Consider the following 27,923-nt stretch of genomic DNA (forward strand, 5'->3'; position numbering starts at 1 on the left):
AGACAACGGTTATTGCGATTTTTAGCTCTTATTACAGGTTCCACTTATATTGTTTGCAACAGGTACTCGATTAGAGGCTAGAATAGACCATAATCTATAAACGGGCTTTATCTTATGCAAAAATGATATTAAAATAGACGAGACTATAACAATACAACATTTCACGCAAAAAAAAAAACGAAAGATATACCAAGAGGTTCAATGAGGAGGCATTCGCCAAGTTTTGAAGAAGAACGTTTGCCACGATTAGCCACATTGTACTTTGTCACCCCTACTCCCATATTAGGATTCAGCCTCCATCAGGCTATATTTGGTGCCGTATCCCATTTTTTTAAAAAAAAAATAGGCTTAGTTCTCCTGATCTTGATCGGATGATCAGTCTTCTTTCTTTAGTACTCCTTCGTCTTCAGATTTTGTCTTCTCGCGAGAATTCCTCGCCGAAAGGCCGTTGATGTCGACCGTCCTCCTCCAGTCCTCGACCGACTTGGCGTTCTGGTTCTTGGCCTGGTAGGTACGTCGGTAGAAGTTCAAGAACATTACCAGGAAAAGCAGAGCGTGGAACATGACGGCGTACGAGAAGCCCTTGTGGTAACCGCAGTCGTACGCGAATGGGAGCATAGCGTGGACGAAGGCTATCACGAACTGGCACTGGAAGACAGAGAGAAAAAAAGACACCCGTTAATTATAATAACCTTAATGGTTATGTAATGGGATCTGTTCAAATGTATGTAACGGTTAGGCTGTTTACTGAGTAGAAGACTTGATTACCATCTGGAACATTGTCAGGTACTTCTTCCACCACAGGTACTTTCTCATGCCGGGGCCGAGAGCAGCGAGGCAGTAGTACGAATACATTATCATGTGGACGAAACAGTTGATGAATGGGAAGAAAGCGTTGCTGCCACCTGGTGAATTAAAATCGTATGAGGTAATGTACACATGGATCAAAATATTTATTTTCGATAACAGTATTTCTTTCAATATTACAGTTTATTCGTCATACTTAGTACACAAATGCGCATAATTCAGATTTTGGCAGATTGACACCAATCATTGACTGACCTTCTGTTGAATAAATGCTGAGAGAGAAACGATCCATTGACAGAGAATGTTGATTTAGCGGAAATTAAATAAGGTCAACATAGACAAAACATCGGTGGCTGAAATACAAGCACTGTCTGATGAGTATTGGCCACTGGGGCGGGCAAGTCATAATGCAGATAAAAAGCGACACCGACGTTTGGTAAAAAAATCGATTACTAGAAGTGGAGATGAGAAACAACATCGACGTAGACATTTTGTCTAGGCCGTTGTTGAAACACAACTGAAACACAGGTGAGAAGTAACGCGATGTTGTCAAAACATTGACGACTGAAACATTGATAAGAAGTTTATAGAGAAAAAAATGTAGACAACTGAAACACCGATGAGAAGTAGCACTGAAACAGATAAAACGTTGGCAACTGAAACACCGATACGGACAAAACATTGGCAACACATTAACACCGATACAGAAAAAACGTTGGCAACTGAAACACTGAAGAAACGGAACACCGATGCAAACGAAAAGTTTGACAACTAGGGCTGTCTTAAGAACATCATGCTCACCTCCCACCCCAGCCAAGTGAATTTTCTGAGGCCCTACCAGCAGGACCGTCTTAAGAGCATCATGGGCCCCCAGGCCAAGTGGTTTTTCTGAGGCCCTACCTGGTAAATTCTAGAAAATTTCAACCGGATCTAATTTTTGTGAGGCCTCCAGGCCGCGCCCGGGTGGGCCCATGCGTTAAGACGGTACCGTTGACAACTGAAATATCGAGCTGAAAAAACGTTGACAACTAAAACACCTATACAGACGGTACGTAGACAACTGAAAAGCAATATAGACGAAACTTGGATACAGGTCCACAGCAGGTCCACATACACGGTTTACAACGTTGAATTGGTTGTGGATTAGGAGCGCAAGTTCTTATAACCGTATCATTTGCATATTTCAACCGAAGTCGCTCGAACCAGTGCCACCTATCGGCTGTTTTTTTTCTGTCTTAAAAAAATTCCCGTGACTTAGCGATGCTAACCCCGCAAACCATTTTTTATTTCAGTTATTTTTCCGGTTGTTATTCATTTTTAAACTTTCTACGGACTTTTTTCCCACCCTGCTGTATAAGAAATAACACCGATAAAGGACGAAACTTCGACAACTGCAGGCAAAATGCTCAACCTGAAATACTTGAATAGAAATCATAGTCCTTTTTATTGTCCAACACTGGTGAGTAGTAACATCGAGACCAACCGACAAAAATACGAACTAAAAAGATGGTCAAATACTAGAAGAATTGCTAGGAAAAAAAATGGAAAAGATCAATTATCTTGATGTCGGGGAAAAAAATTGTAAGTACAGTTTCAATGTACTATGTATTTTGATATAGTTTATACTAAATGTACCAGCGATTGTCGGAGTTGATGGTCGAATGTACAACATTAATCCTCGTCACTCATTTTTGTCTTCTAATGAGTAGTTCTCGGGTAGGGATAAGGAATGTCTCAACCAAAAAACTACCTATAGCAGACGGAGTGTCCAGAACTTGAACGATCCAACTTACCGGGTCCAAACTTCATTCCTATCCAAACACCCCACGCCACGAGGGAATGGTGAACAACATGAAGCGCCGATATATGAGTAAACTTCTTCCTCAGCACGAAAAATATCTGCAAATGAGAAATTCGATTGTTTCAACTTGCATTATCATACTTGATAGTATCAACACACTTGGGGGCTGTTAACATGATAACAAAGTTACAAAATGCATCATTAACGTAAGATTTACAACTAGAGCGAAAATGTCCAACCGTAACAGCATCTGTCACGCAATTTTGAGGCCTTAGCCGACAACGAAAAGAAAGCGGTAAAAATGCGTATTTTCGTGTTATTCCCATGTGTGAGATAGGTAAACAACATGGTGCTTGGATAAACAACATGGAGAAGTCTTCGAGTTAAGGTATGCTTCCTGGAAGCCAAGGTCAAGTCCTGAGAGAACAACAACGACAATATACGCCATGCTGAGATTCGTCTCGGACACCTCGCACGCAATTCCTTTGTGTGAGAGCGTTACGCTCTATTGATCCACACATGGAGCTCTGATAAGACAAACAAGAATTAACCCATCTTGTTCCGTTTGACCCATGGCGTTTATCGGCGTGCCGCGTCCATTAGAGAATAATACTAGCTAAGATGGAGGTAAGATTTTTAGATTGATAAATAATCACACGATTTGATGACGTTTGAAACGATGACTTCCGGAACGTTAACGATGTCATTGAGGATGACACGCGTTTCCAGTTATATTGCGAAAATACACGGAATAGGATCTTACAGTTACGTATCTAACGTAGGACGTTCTCAGGGCAAAGGTAAACTCTGCCATAAGCACACCCTTGGCGCATAAGGTGCCACAGGGCTGAGCTAGTTTCAAGGTCAAAGTTGTTTGTTGTTTTTTTTAATTGATGATGAGTATACGCTGTTTGCATGGTATTTTTCTGCATGCGATCCCCGCAGGCAAGTTGGCTGAAGTTAGTTTTCCAACTTCAAGACGCGAATGCGAGCTGATCTCCCTGTTAAAAACAAACCTCGCTATCGCAACAGATCCTACAACGGCACGAATCATCATACTTCACTACCAATTCAAAATATACACGGCAGCAGTAACTTCGCGTGTGCACGTGCATACACACACGCACAGCATTAGACTCACTTACTCTCTAAAAGAGGGGGGGGGGGAACGAAAGTGAATTTCCCACAAGGAAGATAGATCATGTTTGTGCTCGGTTTAGAAGAATAAGGTGAGGAATCATGCTCAGTGTATCGGTTCAATTTTCTCTTTTTTTTTTTGAACCGCCTACAGCCTTAGCCACAGAGACAATTTACATCATTCGCCTCCGAAGAGAAATACTAACTATTGTGGAACCTAACTATGCATTTAATGTAAGTTACGCGCATGTTATGTGTTCCGCTGCTGCCATCTTTCTTCTAGAGATGAAACTGGCAATGAACTGATATTCTGATGCAGTGTCCTTCAACGCAGGACCGCGTGAATTTCTTACCAATCTGCGAAACTTTTGCCTAATTCATACAGCCATAACACTACATAATTTTAAATTTTACAGTCAATCAATCTCTTGGTCGCACATTTTTCTAAGATTTATTTTTCCTCTTTATTATTTTTGCCGGTCCACAAACTATTTCTCCTGTTAATTTTTTTTCGCCGGTCCACTGATAATTTTTCTTTTATTTCTGGCCGAACCGCGAAATTGTTAAACAACTTCTCCCACCGGTTCGCAGTTGTGAAAACGTTGAAGAACACTGTTCTAATGAGTAATGAGTGCAATTTGAATATGTTGTAATTAAAATATTTTACTCGCTGTGGAGTATTTATTCAACCAACAGCCAGTGCTCAAGTTCGTAAAACGTGCCAATTTTGCTTGTTTTTCAATGAAGGAGCCGTCAAGAGCTGAAATCTGCTCGGTTGCGAAATTCATCTAGAACTTTTCTTGATGAAGCAACGACACTCTTGCGACATCTATCTTAAATCAGGCAATGTTGAACTTAGAAATAAACACACATACCGTATCTGAGAACTCCACTATTTTCAGAATGAGGTACCACCAACCAATAGTGACCATCTTTGATTGGAAAAAGAAAAAAAAAATCATCTGTATATATATATTATAGGTATAACTCTTACGAAAATGGGCAATATTCTACAAGAAAGAACTAATTGCTTCACGTGTTTATATATTGATGGTGAAAAAAAAATAATGATAATAATAACCTTTACTGTTTCAGGATCATCGTTGTAATTGATCGGTTCACAGATCCAGCTAAAGTTTCCAGAAAGGTAAGTGTAGCTGCCACCCTGCGAAATTATGAAACGAGAGAAAGTTATAAAAAAGTGTATAAAGTGTATAAATTCTTATAATTTCAGTATCGCAAAGCATTTCTGCATATACCGTAGTATCAAAGAGGGGCGAGTCACTGTAACCTCATAACCATAGGGAGTAACTTCAACATAGTCGTTGATTGAAGACAATGAGGTTGTACAACAGTGAAGATTGATTAGATCCTCATTACCGTGTACAATCCATCAACTAACCTCGAGTGGAAAATAAATTGGTTTACGGTACGTTGATTGATGAACAGGATTACCGGTATGAAGACATATAGAGGGCCGGGGGGGGGGGTGAGTCGTAAAATGTGCCTGAACACGTGTCATGTTTTTGCTCCAGATTGGAAAGAAAAGCTACTCACATAGAAGAAGAATCCAGCGGAGAAAATGACCATGAATATGTTGTAGAGGGCTATGAGACGCTCGATTTGGAAAGGTTTCTTGTTCTTCATCCATTGAGGGCCGAGGACCTTCACGAAATATACGTATGAAAAGATGATGGACAGCATGGGAAACGGGCTCCCGCATAGAGGCCAGTTCATCGTCCTTGGATCTAGTCAGGAAAATAATAATGATAATAAATTTAATTAATTGAAAAAAAAACAACATCACTGTGATAATTCTTATTTAATTATCCGCACATTGTTATCAATCAATTCTATCTTCTTTTTTGTGGTTAACGCAATAGCGGCGTGGTAACCCAGCTTGGTAAGATACTCGCATAAAGTACCAAAGGATTTTTTTAGAGGTGTCGTGAGTTCGATACCCGGTTCGTCCTCGTCAGGAACTTTTCTGACGTGGGGGGTATAAAAAAAAAGGCATGATCGCAAGAAAAAAATTGCTACCGCAAGGGAGTTTCACGCCGTGCGGTTAGTACACTAATCTCTTGGTGAGTAGAAAAAAAAGCTGGCGTTCGGAATCGGCAATTAATTGCAGGGCACGGTCCCATTAGCCCTCGTGTGCAGAAAATGATCGTGTTGCGACAAAAATCATAAGCATTGGAGCTCAGTGGAATGAGATAGATGTATGGCGATACCATAAATAAGATAAAATTCGGGGTAAAGCCACATGGAAAGTAAGATAACCTTCGATGTACAGCGAAACTAGAGATAAGACTCGGGTAAAGTTATGTGCGAGGAGTCGAGTTGTTAAGGTGCTAGCCTCTCACTGTGTCATATTCCGGGAGGGACAGAGTCTGGGCCGTGTCTGGTCAGTCGGAGCCTCTCACTGTGCAGTTCTGGGTTCGAATCCCGATTCGGGCAACTCTTAACAAAATTCCCTGGACCGATCATGCTGATCCCATATATACGTCTACCCCTCTGTTTCCTTCTGAGATAAAGGAGATATAGCAACCGTAACTTCATTTCGTCCATACTTTAAAACTTTATTAAGTAAAACCTCTCAACAACAGCCACGGACGGGACCGTGAAAATGTGGCCACTATTGGAAAGTTGCCGTTATTGGCAATAAAATTTTATTTCGGAAAGGGGAAAAAAAAACAATATAAAGTCTGCGATCTATATAACACCTAAAATTATGATAATCCGTTCTGTAATTCATTACGATGATTATATAATTGATTATATATTAGAAGACAAGATTAGTATAATATTCTAATGATTGATTATTCGACGGGGCAGTGGGGCGCAAATTTAACTCTTTAAACTACCCTTCAACATTGCAGGGGGGGGGGATAAAATGCGTACTTGCCCCAGCTGACCAAGCATCTAATTGCGGCCATTTAATCGATTTATAGCGCTATTTTGGCATCCTAAAATTTAGGCTTGCAGTGCTGAGGTGCACAACAGAAACGGCTTGGCGAGAAAAACTGTTTATGGACCAAAACGGTGTACCAGCAACCTCAAATAGTTCTTTATTCCCACCCACGATCAACTATACCATATATGCTCAACCCAGGATGCGCGGGCCAAATGTGGCTCTCGGAGTCATCTGATGTGGCCCGCGATCTCAAACCTAATTTTGCAAGAATGAACTAAGCGGCACATTCTTAGATCCACGTCTGTGACCTGCAGCGCATTTACAGATTACTTAAGTGACCTGGGGTGCTGTTCCAGATCACTTGAGTGATCCGCGGCACAACTATAGATCACTTTTAAGTGGCCCTCTTCTATACCTTCAATGTACGCAGCTAGCATTTGTACCCAGGAAAAGAAACCATCTATAATTCCCCCCCCAGAGTATTTTTCTTATAGCGATATGCATATTTTTTTCCGACTCCATGTCCAAATTGGCCGTAATTCGGAAATCGTTGTTCGGAGATTATCTGTAATGTAAAGTCTATGGGACGCATTCGGTTCCAACAAAATTTGGCTGTTTTTCGGAGGTGGCCGTTAGAAGAGGTTTTACTGTATGTACTTGAATAATGAAATAAGACTTTAAAAAAAAATCAAATACTTTTATTAAACAATGCTATACACGTACGGCGTTCACTGGGTGAAAAAACATAATCAGCCTTTACGATGAGGGCGGAAAGCCTGCAATTATGTGCTCGTGTGGAAAGGCACGCGGATCCGCGTCAAAGGCCTCAAGATACATGAAATCAATAGACTTCCTGGATATTATGCCGAGGTGAACAGGAAAGAAGTGTCATTATTCTCCACCGGGAATCGAACCCAGGCCCTCTTGCATATCGGACAAGCTCACTGACCATTATACCATAGAAAGACAATCCTTTTTTTCCTTAAAACACGCAGAGTAGTGTTACTTTCTCAGTAGAGACTGCAGACTAACTTCAGCTAATTGCCTCCTGATGGTGAAACCATCCATCTCTTCTTTCGCCGCCTGGAGGTCATTAGCTAAAGTTAAAAAGAGGCTGCAATGTCTCTACTCAGCAAGTAACGCTACTGTGTGTGTTTTAAGGGAAAGAGGATGGTCTGTGTATGGTGTAATAGTCAATGAGCTTCCCCGGTATGCAAGAGGGGTCCTACTTTCGATTCCCGATGGAGAGAAATGACTTTTTTCTCCCTGTTCACCTCGGCATAATATCTAGAAAGCCTATTGATTTTATGTAAGAAGAGTTGCATAGCAATGCAAGATAAGATAAGCCTTAAGTTATAGCGATGCAGATAAGATAAGCCTTGAGTTGTAGCGATGCAAGATAAGATGAGCCTTAAATTATAGCGATGCAAGAAATAAGGTAACCCCTCTTGCCACTTGTAAAGTTAAACAAAAAGACAAGCCTCGTATTATAGCTACGCAAGCACACACATACACACATTACAGTGATACGTTACGGCATTACAATAAAATATTCCCCCACATCATAGCAATGCAAGAAAAATCGTTATTATGACACCAGATAAGCTTCACATTATAACAAATACAAGAAGAAAAGCCTCACATTATACAGATTCAAGATAAGCCTAATACATACGTAGATAAAGGCCTCACATTATAGCAATAGCAAAAATAAAATATCATTGTGATAGCTAAAGATAAACCTAATTTTGTTTTTGCTACACAACAAGAACTTAGGTAAGTGTCTAAAGCGAGCGATAAGCAAGATAACCCTTATGCATTTTAGCAATAAAAATGAAACTTGCATTTCAGCGATATGGTATATACCCTTACACTGTATTACAGTGATACGCGAAGTAAGATAAGCCTAAGGGTGAAGCAATCCTCAAGGATATGGCTTTTAACTACACAATGTCGATCATTAATACCTGGTGAGTACGAAATCGTAAACAAGCATCGAGCACTTTATGCGAATCACGGTGCTCATGAGGTAAAAGATGATAATCCAGTGATTTGGTGTTGAATGACATTTTGTTCGATCTTTAATTAAAAAGTTAGATCTCACTTTCCCCAGTTAACTCATCTGAGCGCATGAAATGGCTTTGGCCAGACAATAGAGCCAAATATGCAACAATCAGTGGCGTATTTACGGGGGGGGGGGAGACTTGGCGGGCTATAGCCCAGAAAGGTAAGTTCAAAGGGCGGCAAATTTGAGGAATGAGTAGCCAAGAAAATTAGAAGGGTGGCAAAATTTGTGGAAACCTCATTAAATCCGCCTCTGCCCAGATAGCCAGGGACTAAGCCAGGTGAATGGCCAAAAGAGTGACCTAGCGTGTTTGCAGGTACGTGAGTGAGCATGAGAGTTACTTAGAGCGTGAGCAATCATGTGAATGAGACCAAAAGTTACCTACAGAGTGAGGTATCAGGTCAGTGAGTGACCTAGATCGTGTGCAATGGGCAAAAGAGTAACCTAGAGAGCGTGTAAACGTGTAAATGATCAAAAGTGTGACCTATGAAAACAAGGAACCATGCCAGTGAGTGACAAAAACGAGTGACCTAGAGTTGTGCAAGCATGAGAGTGACTTAGAGTTAGGCAAGAATTCGAGTGACCAAAACAGTGTGCAAGCGTGTGAATGACCAAAACAGTGTGCAAGCATGTGAATGATCAAAACAGTGTGCAAGCATGTGAATGGCCAAAACAGTGTGCAAGCATATGAATGACTAAACGAGTGACTTATAGAATATGCGAACATGGAAGTGACCAACAGAGGGACTTAAAGACATAAGTGTACTTGCAGGAAAACGGGAGGGGGGGGGGGTTATGCATAGAGTGGCGATTTCGGTGAAAGATTAGTCAAGAAAATTAGGCTAGAATGGGAGAAGGGTGGCAAAATTCGTGAAGCCCACAAGCGGCAAGACCATAAATGCGCCTGTGGCAACATCGGCCGTTTAGGTGTTCAGGTTCAGCTGAAAATACGGTTTTTCGAAACCGATTAATGTTAATCAAAATGTTGCATAAATCTCGTTCACGCATGCGCATTGCTTCTTCACGCAAGCACAAATACAAATAATGATCGTTCGCCACTACATCATGATTTGGTTGATTATGCGTCTAGTTGTGCAAGAGGCGAACGAAAACAAAACCGAGGTTGCGACATTTTCGTAATTTAATTTTTAACGGATGTAATAAATGGTCAATATACACGGGTTCGTTGAAGCGTCCAATCAGTGCGGTCTGTTTTCATGGGAAATATCCCAAACCGAGAAATTTGTTTTTCTCATTTCGTGTCGAAACTCGGCTTTGAACCCACACAACAAAGTAGGCTATTTTTTCCTCCGAATATAAGAAACCCATTGTCGATATGCCCTGGGTTTTTTTTTCACGTGAGCAACAACCACAAACGTAGACTATAATCAGGTGCATTAATCTCACGCAAGGTATGCGGAAGTTATTTCCATCCACCACAATGTAACACATATTGATAGACGATGTTTACCGCATATTGCCGCGGATGGATTGATCTCAGTTACGTGACTAATATCTCATGTCATATCGATAAGAGAAGATAAGTCTTCACGATAGCGATAATGGAAGAAGAAGTCTTCATGATAGCGATAATGGAAGATAAGCCAGCGATACGAGATAGGATAAAAAATGTATGATAGCGATACAAGAAAATAAGAATGCATGATAGCGATACAAGAAGATAAGCCTGCACGATAACGAAGCAAGTAGTGCCGTCTTGACACATGAGCCCCACCCGGGCAAGCCCGGGGGGCAGGGCCGTCTTAAGAGCATCATGGGACCAAATGGTTTTTCTGAGGCCCTACCTGGTAGATTCTAGAAAATATTTACCAGATATCAATTTTGTGTGCCATCCTTTCCCTTGAGGCCACCGGGCCGTGCCCGGGTGGGCCCATGCGTTAAGACGGCACTGCCGGGGGGAGGGGGAGCATAAGTGGAAAGGGTACCTCATGAAAAGGGGACCTGTATAACCGAACAGTGCATACTATTGCCAACTGGCAACAGCTACTTTAAACATGTTTCTTTTTCCGTGTGCCAATTGGCAACTTCATGTTTGAGAAACATTCATTATTCCCATTTCTCATTTTCTTTCGAAAGCCATCCATCAATGGCAGTAAAACTCCACAATTAAAAAAGAGAAATGTAAATCTTCTGTAACCTGTCAAAAAAAGAAAATTATGCACTGTAGGGCCGAAATGACTTATTTGCATTTCTTTTGTTTTACGTTGAAGTTTGCAACCCAATTTTTTTTTTAATTTCTATAGTTTGAATCAAAAAGAAGGTAGTTATGTATATTGAGAAAAAGTAATAATACTTCAATACATTTATTTTACATGCGAGTTTACGTCCTCTTTCAGACCCTGTATAAGGAGTACAATTCGAAATAGATTTTTTTAAAATATTTTTTCCGGCTTAATTAATTATGTAACAAACTATCAGCTCAAAATAAAAAATCATGCATTTTAGGGTTCGAGAGTAAACATATTGATTGGTTGGCAGGCATTTCTAATCACGGGTAGGGGCCTTAGAAAAATCCCTTTGCCCGGTGACCCATTATGCCCTAAAGACGATGACCAAAATGCGTGTGTATGTGTCCTGGCCGAAACAGCAGCTTGACGCTCTATTTGTTCTACCAACGCCATTAAATTTCAGGATTTGTTATCCCGTTTTTTATTAGCCTCCATCTATAACTTCAAAAACGAATTTCACTTGAGTGTTTTGATTTTTTTTTTATGTTCAATCTAAAATGCACAAAATATATTTGTTGTTTATTATAAATTCTGTGTAAGCGGTAGTAATTTTTTTTTTCAATTTAATAAATTATTTACAGGAAAATTATTCGCAATTCATTAGTTTATTATTTTAGGCAAAGGGAAAAAAAAAGTTGGGGAGGCTGCACTCCTTGTATGGAATTTGGTCTCGTATACTGAAATTCTCGTTGGTTGTATTGCAAGGTTTCGATTTATAAACTTTGTACATCTTGATATGATTTCTGCACTTATGCTACTTGTATCTTGTAACCGCACTTATGTATGTTACTTGGTGGTTAGCACCCCCCCCCCCTCACATATTGGCCCCCCTGAAGACCTCTTCAAAAAAAAAAGACTATCCGACGTCTTGAGCTTTCTTTTGGATAATCTGAGAACGATGAGGTCAGAAATTTCAGGTGGACGTATGTAAATAGCATTTACGTATTATACAAATACAAGGGCAAAACAGGCAAAATGCCCAAAGAGGTGGTTGAGAAAAAGAGGCCCGTAACAAATATGGATGTCATATATTTCTAAATTCAGCAAACCAAATTAAAAAAATGCAATTCTAAAAACTACAATATACATGATAAAATATTATAAAGTACAAGGATGACGTCACTCTCCGCTACCATACGAAGGTTTTTTAACAACTGGCTGTTGCGAAGATATATTTCGGAAAGAGAGAAAATTCAACTGCCCCTGCGGGGAATCGAACCAACGCCCTAGACCACTAGACTACACAGGCACAGAATCGCTCAATCTTTCCTTGGAGCTCGTGTACACTGAAAGGGACCGTACATGGACGGCCGGACCAGACTCAGGCCAAGCTCACAACTGCTGACGTTGCCACCAGATGGTGACTTATACAAGGATGAACACTTATACAAAGTGTACACGAGCTCCAAGGAAAGATTGTCATCCTTGTATAAGTCGTCATCTGGTGGCAACGTCAGCAGTTGTGAGCTTGGCCTGAGTCTGGTCCGGCCGTTCATGTACGGTCCCTTTCAGTGTACACGAGCTCCAAAGAAAGAGTGCGAGATTCTGTGCCTCTGTAGTCTAGTGGTCTAGGGCGTTCACCCGGAAAGTGAAAGGACGTCGGTTCGATTCCCCGCAGGGGCAGTTGAATTTTCTCTCTTTCCAAAATATATCTTCGCAACAGCCAGTTGTTAAAGACCTTCGTATATTATAAAATGTCCATAAAAAATATTTACGGTTGTCTTATTCTAAGTATGGATAACTTTTCGATTTAGTCCCAACCTTATTTCTTTTTAAACGTGTCAATTGTATTAGAATTTACTACCCCCGGGGTATTCCATTTATTAACAACTCTAATAAAGAAAAAAAATTCCCTTTAGGTTAAATATAAAAAAATATTCATATTTAACCGCATACAATCAATCTAATCCTGTATTATGGATATTAGTAGTGAAATCTTTTAGTTTATTTTTAATTATTTGTGTAGTTCTGTGGGCAGGGCGGGCCGGAACTAGGGGAGGGGGGAGAACAGACAGGAAAACTGCCCCGGGCGGAAAAATTTCGGGGCGCGGCAATTTTTTAGGTGGAAACAAGGAAAACCATCATAACATAGTCGAATTTTAAAGTTGTGGAGGGGGAGGGGGGCAGAAAAAATCCTAGTTACGGTCCTGCCTGGGACCCCAGCCATTGTATGTTATCTCCCTCTTGTGGCTGTTTATAGTGTCAGATGAATCCAAGGTGCCATTAATATATTGAGCTTATTCCGCCATGGCACTTTGCACTACTGCTCGTGGAATCGACAGAATGATGGTGGGAGGGGGGTTGCTGCTCGTTGGAACATCAGTATCCCCAATCAGGGTTTGAGGTAGATAAAGTTAAAAATTGCAGTAAAACATCGTGGTCGTCCCTGGGCACAGGGTTAGGATGCCTGCCTTCATGTAAATTCATATGTATCACAAAAGTCATTGTATCGAAATTCCTTGTCACGATTCGTCTCTGCAATTGGCCCGACTCATTAATCATCACTAGGGTTAAGATTTTTATGACATAAAAACCGACAGAATAAGCTCCATAAAAAAATGCATTTATGCCCTAAAAAAACAAAATATGCCGTAAAAATCAAAATAAAATATGCTCGCCATATTTCCTCGACGAAATCGCGGGAAATCACCAATCATTCTCCAAAATTATGACAAAAACTCACAAGTGAAATTGCCGATTATTGCAAAAAAGCCGAAAAATGCCCCATCGATAAAGGGAAAAAATAGCGAAATCATGAAAAAATAGGCAAAGTTATATAGAAATCCGAGACCTAGTCAACACAATAATGTTGCGATCACTGTGAGTATATAGTCATGCCTTTTTTTACACGCACCCAAATTAAATCATTCATAAGTGAAAAAAATTCTAACATCATTTTATGATACCAGCTAGTGTCAAAAATGCCTGTTAGTTACATCAAAAGTCTGTCGTCCATCCATTAAGGGGAACTACGTAGGGGCAATCACAGCCCTCCTAACAAACATTGCCCTGTCCCCTACAGCCTAGATATACGAGATGGGTACCTCTAAATACCGGATCCTATATACGGTAAAATACGGGACATCACCAATCGTCATCAAAAAAACGTTCTCAAAAGTCTGCAAAATCCCTAATTGCAGTTAAAACAGCTGAAAAATTGGGAAAAAAACTGAACCTGACAAATATTATATGCATAAGATGAATATTTGCAGACATAATTATCATAATAATTATGAAATCGCTGTTTATTTACGGTTTTAGAAAACATTAGAAATTTAAATTTCGCCGCCTGGCAGCCCAGGGAAGCTAGCTTCTGACTGTTCAGACCTGGACTCGAATCCCGGGTCGGGCATGGATGTCTACTAACACTAACAAATTCCCTGGACAGATCGTAACGATCTCTTGGCATTACGTGCTGATCACGTTATTATTATTATTAAAATAAGCATCGTTGAAGAAACTGGACAAATGCATAAAACAATTCGGAACTGAAAATACTTTAATGTCCCGTAATACGGGACACAAGTGGCCCGCCAAATTGTTTCAGACATTTTATTTGTCTTTATTTTAGAAGGGTTGAAGAAACACTGATCGATTGTATTATGAATCGATTGTTCGTGGCCGCTGTTTCACCCAGAGATCACTTGACCAGTGTCGTCTTAACGCATGGACTCACACGGGCACGGCCTGGGGGCCTCAACTACAGAGAGGGCCTTCATGAGAATTTCGGTTCGGTAAAAATTTTTTGGAAATGAGGGTACGCACCCGAGATCTCCCCCCCCCCCCTGTGGCCAGATTAATGTTTCTCAACCACCGAGCCCTGACATCAGTCAAATAGGACCGTGATTCATCTCCGATTTGTCGTATGTATCGCTAGGCCTTCCACTCGAAAAATGAATTCACTCGGGCCGCGGGCTTCCAAAAGGTCGAGAAGTACTGCCATAGTCCACCATTTATTTTCCATTAGTGGTGTGTAGGCAGTGCCATCTTAAAGCATGGGACCACCCAGGCACGGCCCGGATGCCTCAGGAGAAGAGGGGGGACAGTGCCTCACAAAAATTAGAACTGATTGAAATTCTCGAGAATTCGCTAGGTAGGGCCTCAGAAAAATCAGTTGGCCCGGGGGCACACGATGCTCTAAGACTCCTCTGCCCTGGACCCAGGGACCCCTCAGCCCACCCGTTGAGAAACTGCCATTGACTTAAAGCCTTTTTCTGCCGAATCTTTGTTCAATTAACTTCATTACAATTAAATAAAAAAAAGAGAACAAAAGCTGTCCACGTGATTGGTTCGTTGATTCGAAAAAAGCTTCTGGTTTTTCTTTTATGCCCACAAACAGTAACCAGAAGTAAAAAAACGTGGGGCGATTGACCCACGTTGGAATGACGGAAGCTCGCGAGAAACAGCCCGGCTAGGCCATAACTGGGCCAGCGGGGGGCCCTTAATAACACATCATGGATTCTGTACGTGAGGTCATTGCCATCTTCTTCTTCTATAGCTCCAGGGGAAACCGAATCCGTACGGAATATGACGTAATATGCGTGTGCGTGAACTTGTGCAGAGTGACCCACAGCAAGATACTACTACTACTACCACCACCAGCTTGTCATTCGCTTGTCTTTTGTTCTTTTCCGCTTTTGTGCATTTGCATATTCCCTGCGGAGATCACGTGGAAATGGTTCTACATTCGCAAGTCCCATTGAGACGCGGATCCAGGACGATCAGTTGGGAGGGGCGAAATGTGTATGTTTGTTGGATCGTGCCGTATTTTACGGTACAGACAAATTTTCCCATATTAATCGGCTCTTGGGAGTGGGCAATCGTTCTCATCCCCCCCCCCCTCCGGGTGCACGCTTGAGTGAATGCAGACATCTTCAGCTGCGAATGGGGCGGAAGCAGGCATATTCAGCTGCTGATGAAACCGAGGTTATCATCGCTATGAATGAAGCGGACGCAGGTATGTTCAGCTGTTAATGAGGCGAGGCAGACATATATAAATAAATGCCTAGCATGATAGTATTTCCTTCATAAAAATACGGGAAATTGGGATCCATACGGGACAGTGCCAATTATTGCCAAAAATTATCAAATGCAAATAAAGTTGCCATCCAAAATAAAAATTGTCAAACACAAATAAGTTTTGCCAGTTACAGACAAAAGAAAAATCGACGAAAGCAAGTGAAGTTGCCAGTCACAACCAGAAAAGGCTAAAGAAATTGTCATAAGCAAGTAAAGTTGCCGATGAATGTCCTAAAGCAAGTAAAGCTGTCAAAGGCAAGCAAAGTTGCCAACTAAAACAAAAAAAAAACAAAAAAAAAAAAACAATAGGCAAGTAAAGTTGCCAGCGACAGCCAAAAAAATTGTCAAAGGCAAGTAACGTTACCAATGACAGACGAAAACAATTGTCATAGGCAAGTAAATTTTTGCCAATGACAGTAAAAAAAAAAATTGTCAAAGGCAAGTAACGTTACCAAAGACAGACGAAAACAATTGTCAAAGGCAAGTAAATTTCTGCCAATGACAGTAAAAAAAAAAAATTGTCAAAGGCAAGTAACGTTACCAATGACCGACGAAAACAATTGTCAAAGGCAAGTAAATTTTTGCCAATGACAGTAAAAAAAAAAAAATTGTCAAAGGCAAGTAAATTTTTGCCAATGACAGTAAAAAAAAAAAAATTGTCAAAGGCAAGTAACGTTACCAATGACAGACGAAAACAATTGTCAAAGGCAAGTAAATGTTTGCCAATGACAGTAAAAAAAAAATTGTCAAAGGCAAGTAACGTTACCAAAGACAGACGAAAACAATTGTCAAAGGCAAGTAAATTTTTGCCAATGACAAAAAAAAAAATTGTCAAAGGCAAGTAACGTTACCAATGACAGACGAAAACAATTGTCAAAGGCAAGTAAATGTTTGCCAATGACAGTAAAAAAAAAATTGTCAAAGGCAAGTAACGTTACCAAAGACAGACGAAAACAATTGTCAAAGGCAAGTAAATTTTTGCCAATGACAGTAAAAAGAAAAAAAATTGTCACAGGCAAGTAAAGTTGACGATGAAAGTCAAAAAAGAAATTGTCATAAGCAAATAAAGCTGCCAATGACTGCCGAAAAACATTGTCAAAGGCAAGTAAAGTTGACAACTATACCGCTAAAATTGCTGAAAATACGACAAAGACAGGAAAATAGTGGATGAGTACCATAATGTAACTTATTGGTCATGAAAAATAATCATAATTCTTGATTTCAAAAATTCAACTAAACCTTGTTGGAAAATCAGAGGACATCCGGGACAACAAAAATTACGGGAATATCCCGTAAAGTATGAGTCGTATGGCCACTCTTTCATGGCCCGCGAATGGCAGAAATACCGCATATCTATCTGGCCCTTGATCTGAAAAAGATTGTGCACCCCCTGTGCTCTAAACAATCTTTCAAAATCGATAACCAATTCAGATGCTTATCGGGACTCGATGAAAATACGATCTAACCGATAGGTGGCGTTTCATAAGCCGTCACGGTTTATTCATTGTAGTTTATAGACCTTTTTTTTCAACCTCAACTCTCATGCAGGAGTAAGAACTTTCTGTTTATTGAATTTTGAATTTAGTCATTAATGGGGGGGGGGGGGGTGATCATCCGAACTACATGTGATGGTCCGACGAACGTACACAATTAATCACCTCTCTCCCGACACATCACTATTGGTCTGCACCTAGCACGGGCTAGAATTTAACAAGCTTCTTTTTTTGTGGAAGTTCTATGCATGGGCCGTCTCACCGTCATGAGGACTCTAAACCATTGCCACATGGGCCCCATAGGTAAAGATGGCCTCGATTCTATGGACAGCTCTGTTGGATTCTGAAAATAGTCACATCATTTTTTCCCACCATATTTCACTTGGCTCTTCACATTTCACCGTGGCTCCCATTTCATCTGATTTTCACCCGTGGCCTCCTTAAAATGTCCCAGGACCTCGGGGGGGGGGGACCACCATATGGCCCCAGGTTGAGGTAAAACGAAAAAAACTGGTTTAAACGAAAAAAAAAGTGTTATCTTACCACTCTTGGACATAATCCAACTGTACGTCTCGAATGGTACCCGGAAACCTTTTGCCACGAATTCCATCTTCGACTGTTGTGGTCACGCACTGCATAAGAAATGACATGTATTATTTATATGCATTTGGATTCAACATCGCATCAAATTCAATTTCTTGAATTGTGACATATTCAATAACGGTAAAATGAGTAAATGCCCCCCCCCCCCCATATCTATATCCATACATTATCCGTTATCTCGGTCATCACTGATGAAGCAAAGATTCTACAAATTTTTCATTTTGGTGACGTTTGTTGACATTTCGTTTTGGTGACATTCCTGTTAGGATTGAATGTTCTCTTGTCGTGGTAGATTCCTTCAGATATGCGTACTGTTAGATATGTGTCAAATGCCTGGGGATCGCATTTCTTGTGGAACCCCGCAAGAAATGCGCGTGGCTCCCGAGAAATGCATAAAATTCGCATGAATCGTAAGAAACACCAAAAGGATCCTAAGAAACACGAAAAAGGTCCTAAGAAACATGAAAAAGGATTGCGGACCCCAAGAAATGCATAGAATTCGTATGGATCCTAAGAAACACGAAAAATGATAGCGAATCCCAAGAAATGTGTGAATGGACCGCAGACCCCAAAAATTTCCATAGAATTAGCGTGGATCCTCTACAAAATACGTAAAAGGATTGCGGACCCCCCAAAAAATCCCCCAATGTGTAAAGGGATCGCAGACCCCCCCCAAAAAATGCGTGATAGGATTGCGGGACCCCAAAAAATGCGTGATAGGATTGCGGGACCCCAAAAAATGCGTAAAAGGATTGCGGGACCCCAAAAAATGCGTAAAAGGATTGAGGACCTTCAAAAATGCGAAAAATATCACGAAAAAGATCCTAAGAAACACGAAAAGGATCCTAAGAAAGATCCTGGCGGACCCCAACCAATTCCTTAAACGGTTATGGAACCCAAGAAATGCATAAAAATATTGCGAATTGCCAAGAAATGCGTAAAACTCGCGTGGATTCTAAGAAATGCGTAAAACTCGCGTGGATTCTAAGAAATGCGTAAAACGCGTGGATTCTAAGAAATGCGTAAAACTCGCGTGGATTCTAAGAAATGCGTAAAACTCGCGTGAAACCTATGAAATTGGTGGATCCTAAGAAACGCACGAAACTGAAATTCTTAATCTTTGATCCTAAAACGCATCAACTCGTGTGAATCCTAAGAAATGCATAAAATTAGTGTGGATCCTAGAAACGCATGGAACTTTTGTAAATCCTAAGAAATGCATGAAACTCGTGTGAATCCCAAGAAATGCATGAAATTCGCGTGAATTCTAAGAAATGTATAAAACTCGTAGGGATCCTAAGAAATGCGTAAAAGATTGAGGAACTCCAATAAATGTGCGTAGATCCTAAAAAATGCGTTAAAGGTTTGCGGATCTTTAAGAAATGCGCAGAATGCTTGCTTACTTCCTGGATCTGCGTACCCTTCCCCCCCCCCCGCCCCCCGAAATAAATAGGAGGCTTGCGTATCTCTAGAAATGTAGTTTGCATGTGGCCCTGTAGATGCGTAGCAGGCCTACTAGAACAGTAGTTCTCAACCTTTAGAAGCCTGGGTTGGGGTTTCTTTTTTGCGAATGGAAGGCCCGGTCATACACACGACTAATGAGCAACAAATTGAGCAAAATGAAACGGTGAATCACATTCACGGCCCGGTTTGACTGATGTCGGGGAGGCTCCGGCGATTGAGAAACACGGAACTAGAAATGCCTAATAATGTGTGCAACTCCTAAAAGATGGAACGCTGTTGAACTCTCCCGTGTATATACATTGCACAACTAATATTTGCATTGTTTACTCGGTTTTTTTTTCCGGCATAGCTGATCGTTTTTCGTGACTGGTACGTGTACTCCCCGTGCATCAAAACAGCACAAAAAAAAAATATATTAAGGAAAAAAAAAGACAACAACAATTGGCAACACCAACGGTCAGTGATAGATTGCTCCATTTTTCTGACGTAACACGGACTCGATAGCTTATTATCCCTTTCCAATTTAAACGAAACCATCGCCGGTCGGTCTTGTTGTTTGCTCCTGATAAAATCCTTGACCTCGATTCCAATTTAACCTGATATACACAGTATAAGAAGATAACGTTCTCTCTTCTTTAAGTCTGATCTTGACCTTATCTCTTGTCTATCTCACTCAAACAAGGTTGAAGACCGGTCGGTCGATGTTCTTTTTTTTCCCTTGAAACAAGCGGGAATCGCGAAGAAAAACCGTTTTCTTTTCTCTATTTCTTCCGGTCACATCTTCTTCCATAAAGACGATTATGTAAGAGGAAAACACCCCTTTAAGGAGGAAAAAGTTCTCTTTACATCATGGATTTTGATGGAGGAATGCGCGTAAGGAGTTGTGTATGTGTGTGCGTGCGTGCGCGTGCGCGCATCATGCTCCAATGGTTACAACAAAGGTGTTAAACCTTTAGGAGAGTGTGGGGCTACTTCGATTTTTGAAAACATGTTGTGGGCCACTTAAATGATCTGGAAATGCGCCACAGGCTGACTAAGTGTTAAATATAAGTTTTGCGTCGGCCGTACACTTGAGTGTCTGGAACTGCACCGCAGGCTACTTAAGTGATCGAGGAAATATGCCAAAGGGGCCACTAAGTGATACGGGAATGTGACGTGAACTACTGAAGTGATGGAGGAATTGCACCACTGGTCATTTTTAATTGCGCCGCTTAGTTCATTTTCACATAAAATTATGTTTGAGCTTGCATTCCAGATAGATGACTCCGAGGGCCACATTTGGTCCGCGGGCCATGGGTTGAGCATTTATGAATTATGCCAGGGGCCACACTCGTGTCAAGGCTGACCCAATACGTTCCAAGGTTGGTCATGTGCAAGTGGTGTGGTCGCTCCACCATTGGGAATGATCGTCAAATGTTGGAGGCTGGAAGGTGTCGGAAGGCTGGTCGAGTACTCGAGGTACCAGGTACTTCCCAGTTTTCAACCTAAGTCAAAGGTGCCGCCTTTCTTCTCGATCTCCCAATCCGTCGGGCCACACGTTGGTGGAAGAACGCCAACAATCATAACACGCGATGACGTATTATTTCCTTGGAGAGTGTTGTGGAAACAAATATTCTCCAAGGAACATTGGACAAGGCTGGGCCAGCGTGTAGCCAGACCAGGCGTGGATCTAGGGTGATGTGTTGGGGAAGGGGGGGAGTTTAAGTTTGTTGAATCACCCCCTCACTTTGGCTCTTGGATTGCCCCCATCGCTCCCTGTCTGAAATTATTTCTTTGACCCCTCCCCTTCCCTGAAGATGTTTGCCTCGGCTCAGGCAGGCGGGGCATGCATCTTCAGCTGCGAATATTGCTTAGACAGGAATTTTTAGGAACGAGTGGAGACGAGGCAGACACCATCAGCGGCAAATAAAACCAAGGCAATATCTCCAGCTACAAATGAGGCGAGAGGGGCGATGGGAGCGATCGCTCCTCTCTTGAACCGCACATGAGTCAGACTATCCGCTGCCGCTTCTTTGCATCGGGGAAGGCAAATATTGGAAGCAAAATATTTGCGAATGACTATAACGGACCAGACTTGTGGCCTCTTCCCTGCCTTTAGAATCTTTATGAGATCGCAGAGAACAAACTTGATTGGCATTATTTGGCGCTTGATATTGAAACGCGTGCTTTCAAAAAACGTGTTCAGACCACGACGGTACCCGAAACCCGAGGGATGGATTCGGCTACCGGGTCAGCATCGCACGTGAACTAGAACGGGCTTCGATTTGTGGTTTGGCAAGGTCTTCTCTCTTGTTTGCTTTCTTTGCCATTATTATTGTAAAATGTAACTTTTCGTGCAACGTTACCGAGGGGGGGAAAAACAGTTCTTGATAGAAACGAAGAGGTGATTTTTTTCTTTCAAGTTCCAGGTTAATGATTTGTTATTATTGACGTTCTCGAATATTTCACGCATCGGTTCATTTTCTTGTTTTGTTGCCGCACGTTCAATTCACGAGTTTGAGGATTTTCGTCACTTTTTTTTGGATCGGATAAGAATGTTGTTACAAGCGTAGTTTCCACGTCATATTGACACGGACAAATTCTTACTTGCGGTAGGTGTATCACGTCATACATGTGGTGAATTGTTTTTCGCCAAGGTATTTCCGGATGACAACACTCATCATGTAAGGGGGTGGTTTAGACAAGGCATCAACGACCTGTTACTCGTCGTGAGCAATGGAAGCATCTGAAAGTGCTTGCCACGTGCATGACGTGGGACACCTACTACTACCACTAAATTATGAAAATTTGTTATGGGTAAAGTTCAATCAATAAACTCGAGACCAAACCGGCGAGCAACTTTCAAATGATTGCCTTGTCTGATGTTTGAAGCGCCATCTTTTTGGAAGATGAAATTTTGAGGAATCATCTCTGGAACAGCAAAACTCTCCTATACGTCAAGATAAATAAATTTGTCTTGGCACTGTCAGTTTGATGAAAAATAAGAATGGACGTATAATTCCATTTTTATATGCATTCCTGAACCGCATTTTGACTTTCGGTCAGCGCTGCGAATGCTGCGAAAGGCGTCTCGAAGCAGATGTATCAATATACATGTGCGACCTTGGTATATTTTGCTTCGTATGCTGCGCCATCTTTTGACTTTTGAATAGTCAACTAGGAATTATAAGAGTTTTAGAAGAGATTCTTTGTTGAATTTTTAACAAGATAATTATACTCTTACATAAATAATGGGCATTTAAAAATGTTTAAAAATGTGACTAAATAAATTTTTGATGCATTAAAAAAATGTTGACAACAAACTAAAACATTTAATTATATTTTTTATTTTTGGTTAAATTTTACTAATAGAAAGACTGTTTCTGTAATTCGATCATCTCCGTACATCGGAGAAACCGTGATGAAGATGAGATACACTCGGATGTGATTTCTCCGGTCTCTTGAAGTTCGTTATAACGGGATTAGATTGTACTGCTTAACTTGGGTGATCGGACGAGAACGGGTTTTTTTTTTATCATGGTATGGCCGTTGGCGCCTGTCAACAAATTCACAAACTGCACTCGAAAATCATAAAGCCGAATTTCATAATTGCCAGTACTCATGAATTAAGACGGGTTCCTAACGCTTTTTTTTACCCGTGACCCAAAATCCCCGAAATGATAAACTCTGCGACCCATGGAGGAGGGGGGGGGGGTCAATTCAAAAATTATAAATGCTTATTAAATATTCCTTGATACATTTTTTTTAATTAATGAAACCAGTGGCGTAGTAACTGGATTGCTAGTAAATTTGTACGACCTGTCTCGGAAGCCCATAGGATAAGAACCACCTGCGTTAAGATGTCCCATGGGTAACAGTATTAATAAATTGGTCGTTGAATAATAGCTATGGTCATCCTTGTCGTAGATCTATGGGGTCTTAATGGGAAAATAGCGAACAAATTTGCCGTCAATACAGTCAAACTCAGTTATCAGGATCAAGTTATCAAACTCAGAATCTTCAGGCATTGACGATTCCGTGAAATTTCGTCATTACAACCGAAGTAGATTTTCCAAAACCTTTTATATGTGGAAAAATGTATGTAAGCTGATGCAATCAAATACTTTGCCTTGAAATTTCATTGTGATTAGGGGGTGACAATATTTTGTCGAGAGAAATGCGGGAATTGCTATCATAAATACAAGACCACCAGTTCTCACCGAAAAGGTTATCTAGCAAAATTGCGAAATAAGGGACTACACTATGTCTGCGGTTAATCAAAATATATTCGTTATAACAAAGGTGAAGCCACAACTTATGTCGTTACATCCAAGTTTGACATGACCGTATTACTAAGAACAAAGTATTTGGTCCAGTCTCATTGGATATTCACTCCTTGGACCGAATATAACCAACCTCTCGATAAAGCAGAGGAAATTTTCGGGCCCTAGATACACCGTTACAACTGCGTTTGAGTTTTAGGTGGCCATTCTTTCTCTCTCTCTTATGTCCATCCCTGAAAAGAAATGTGTCCGGAAATTGGACGAATGAGCGAAGGTCTGTCACAGATGTAAGGTTAAAATCAAGTTCAGTTTTGACGAATATCCGGGTCAACAGTCTCAACAGAATACAAAGTGTTGATTATCCTTCAGATCATTGTGTATTCTGGACACGACACGGAATGATGTCAAGATAAAGAATTTTTTTTTAATGCTAGGTAATACTCGAGATGAGTGTCGTTGACGTTATAGTTGGTATCTCGTATACCCGAGCTATGTCAAGTGTGTCAAGTGAGGCTGACAAAACCGAAAGATGTGATTTTATTTGTCATGGAACCTTCAGAGGAGAACAATACACATACATGACCCTTCAGGCCGAGGCTTTTATGGTAAATTTGATCATTTAAATGAAGACTTTGTGGCGACTCGGGTGAAGTACAATGTCTACAGCTGAGTCTTCCAAATTTATTCATCTCCTAACCCCCCCCCCCCCCCAGCACAGTGTTTCTCAAAGTGTTCGTCGCGGCTCTTAGTGGTATCATTAACGTTTGTCAAGGGCGTCGCGGTGAGCTGGAGATGTTGATTTGTGTGCCCATTTATGGTTCGAAATGGTTCTTTTAAAAGGCAGAAAATATCTACTAAACTATTTTGAGGAGCCGCAGATGAATCATGAATCGGGGCAAGGGAGCCGTTTAAGACTAAAGTTTGAGAACCACTGTCCTTAATAATTCAACCCATAAAGTCCCATGTTGTACTCGTATCTCGTACCGTCCCCAATCCGCAGCCCGGTGCCAGTCCTTGACATCAGTCAAACCGGGCGGCGAGTGTGTGTTTCTTTTTTGCTCATTCATCTCCCTTTAGTCGTATGTATGACTTGGCCTTCCACACGCAAAAAGATTTCAATCGAGTTCCCGAGCTTCCAAAATTCCATCGCCCCACCCATCAAGGAGCAATATCACCCCCTATAGGAAACACTGGTCTACAGAGATGTCTAGTCTGGCATCTATCGCGATGGGTGTATTTTTAATATTTTTAGAGAGGGCAAAACTTTAAGATCAAAATTTGCATTTTAACAGGAATAGGAAAATACAAATACAAAGGCCACAAGACGCAAAATGCCTAACGAAGTGGCTGAAAAAAGATGAATATAAAAAATATGGATGTCAAATACATGTGTATTATAAAAATATACAGCAACCTAAAATACAAGAGAACTTTGAATCGGTGTTGTTAATACCACTATAAAATGCATTTGCAGTGGATCTCGCTTATAACGTTTTCCAAAAAAAACCGTTGCAAAAAAAAAATATAAAAAACGTTATAAGAGGGAGAACGCATTAACGGGAAATCTTGAAATCTTGATGCGTATTAGTAAGAGTTTGGACCACAAAAATAAGTTGTGCTAAGGGGCCATTCAAGTATTACGTCAGCAGATTTTTAACCATTTTTGACCCCTCCCTCCTCCTTTGTCAGCTTAAGTCAGAAAACTTTCGTCAGCTTTGCCTCCCCCCCCCCCCAATGTATATTGGGGTCAGAGACGTATCCATTATAGTATATTCCCTCATTAATGGGGGAGATGTTAGTTCAGGTGCCCACAAACTAGGCAAAGGTTTCTTTTGTTTTTGGTGTGTTCCCATCAAGAACATTTAATATTTTATAAAGGGTGGTTGACGACGTGAGCATCATTCAAACCCCCTCCTCCCCTGTCACGAAAAGTCAGCAAACACGAAATCCCCTCCCCATCGATGCTGCCGTAATACTTGAATGGCCCCCTAAGCAGGAAAACGTTCTAAATGGGAACGTTATATATAAAATATGTGGGATTCAGTGTATAAATATTTATTCACAGCAAAAAATTGTAAATCAATTAGTTGATTAATAAAATTAATTACGTAGTTGTTCTACATTGTAAAGTGGTTTACCGCGCATTATTTTTGTATACTACATGGTAAGAAGGTTCACGGCAACTTCACTGAAGCCCGGATTACACAATAAGAGCTTTGTAAGAGTTCTTTTATGAAACTTGAAAAATTCAATCAATAAACGTATCGATTACATTCTAGCAAATACAACCAATGGGCTTTTTTATTAACCAATAGGCTGGATGCATTTTTAAGTTTTATAAAAGAACTTTTATCATCAAACTTTTACAGTGTAATCCCGGTCTAACACTTTCGGACGGTAGATAGTGAAAATACAAATGCTATTAAACACCTTCGAAAGAACACACAAAAACTGGTCAGGAATTCATAACTATATCGAAGGTGATTTTGAATGAGATACAAATACAATTGTACTTGATTGTTTCGAAGTCGGAAGTCTCATTGTGGAAAACAGTTCGAATTATCCAAAATTCAAATTACCCAATTATTCTATCCCAGATCTGAAACGACTGCAAATTGCGCAATTTAGTCATCAACATTCACATAGGATAATAATTATCAATTATTAAAATTTTTCATCATCAGTTACGAAACTGTTTCCCAAATTTTAACAATTTATGGTTATAATAATTGATCAAAGATAACTGTTCTGGAATCAGCATCGCTGCAGAATTTCTTGACCATGTTCAAAGCCTGATTTACGGAAAAAGTTCATGATCATCCGTTACAAAAATGTTTTTCAAAGTTCGCTTATCATTCTTATGCTTTTATCAAGGAAATGTACCTTCAATAACGTATTATACAATTTGTATTTCCGATACTTTCCATACTCTAAATGATGGTAAAAAGACTCAGATTTTGAATGGTACACTTTGATTCATGGGTTGAACATAGGTTGAACATCATAATCTGTATCAAGTGGTACACATTCCCAATGCACTCCAACGTTAAAATGGACATTAAATTATCAAAGAAAGAAGAGTAGAGGAAAATCTGAATTTTTAAACTTTTATTTGTCTTTAAAGACTTGTTGTTTAACAACTTGGTCGGGGAAAAAGCAAAACTTGACATCTTGCAGAATTTTTTCAAACTAAATTTGCTCATACAATAATCATGAAATTTCGAAAGGAAATGAAAAGAAATTTTAACATTAAATCAGATAAAAAAAACTCAATGACAGTTCGAAAAAGTTCGAATTATACAAAATTCGAATTAAACAAGTTCTACTGTAATCGTTGTAGTGGTTTCGAAATCCTAAAAAGTACCGTTAAAGATAGTTTATATCATAGTAAAGGATATCTTTGTATCAAGAAGAGTTTAAAAACTTCTGGAATACATTGATTGAAGTGTTCTTTTTTGAAGTACATATTTCCGTAAGCCCTGTTAATATGTAAGCCTTTACGTCAACGGGCCACTGCAAAAAACTCCGAGGGCCACATATGACTAACGGGCCATGCGTTGAAAATCGTTGTTCTACAAGGACGAAATTTTGGAAATAACCGGAAGAAAAAAGTGTGTGAGGAAAAAAAAGTTAGGTTTCTCTCATTATATCAATCTTAAATTCATCAAATATGATAGAATTTGAACGATCAACTAAACATAGAATTTAAAATTAATTTTTTGAAATACAAATAAATTATCTTCTGCAATTTAGGCAAGTGTATATCCATTAGTTTCGGTTTCGTACCGCTCATAAAAATCAATAAACATCAAAATAGAGTGGGCTTCTTCTTATGAAGTTCATCCAGCACCAAGAAAATATTTGCTTAATATCTAAAAAATCAACAAAAGTGTATCTTACCTTGTAAATATTCCGCTGAATAATTTCTAAAACTACAGCAAATAAATGAATTTCAATCCAAAGCGATTCTCCAAAAATAAAAGCCCTCGTAATTTCACACTTTAAGGTGCTCGAGCCATCTTCCAGCCTCTTCAAGGTGTAGAGCTCTTTTTTTTGTTTGTTTTGATCGATGTGTGGCTAGGCTGCAATTTGATTCGGCCTTTAAGCTT

The 27,923-nt window shown here is 40.3% G+C and overlaps 1 protein-coding gene across 1 annotated transcript; it reads right to left on the bottom strand.

Annotated features, from left to right (window-relative positions):
- Nucleotides 1-338: 338 nt before the first annotated feature.
- LOC149081082 (very long chain fatty acid elongase AAEL008004-like) lies at nucleotides 339-27,923 on the bottom strand. Its single transcript, XM_089237862.1, has 8 exons — nucleotides 27,715-27,923; nucleotides 18,029-18,117; nucleotides 5,303-5,493; nucleotides 4,827-4,910; nucleotides 4,621-4,677; nucleotides 2,601-2,706; nucleotides 769-905; nucleotides 339-648 (listed from the first exon to the last, which is right to left on the bottom strand). Exons 2-8 carry the CDS (start codon nucleotides 18,093-18,095, stop codon nucleotides 376-378), a joined length of 915 nt encoding a protein of 304 aa, XP_089093988.1. The 5' UTR covers nucleotides 18,096-18,117; nucleotides 27,715-27,923; the 3' UTR covers nucleotides 339-375.

Source organism: Pholcus phalangioides, unplaced genomic scaffold (assembly GCF_987345545.1).
Source record: "Pholcus phalangioides strain wild (caught in Gottingen) unplaced genomic scaffold, Ppha-v1.0 ptg000010l_1, whole genome shotgun sequence".
NCBI classification, from domain to species: domain Eukaryota; kingdom Metazoa; phylum Arthropoda; class Arachnida; order Araneae; family Pholcidae; genus Pholcus; species Pholcus phalangioides.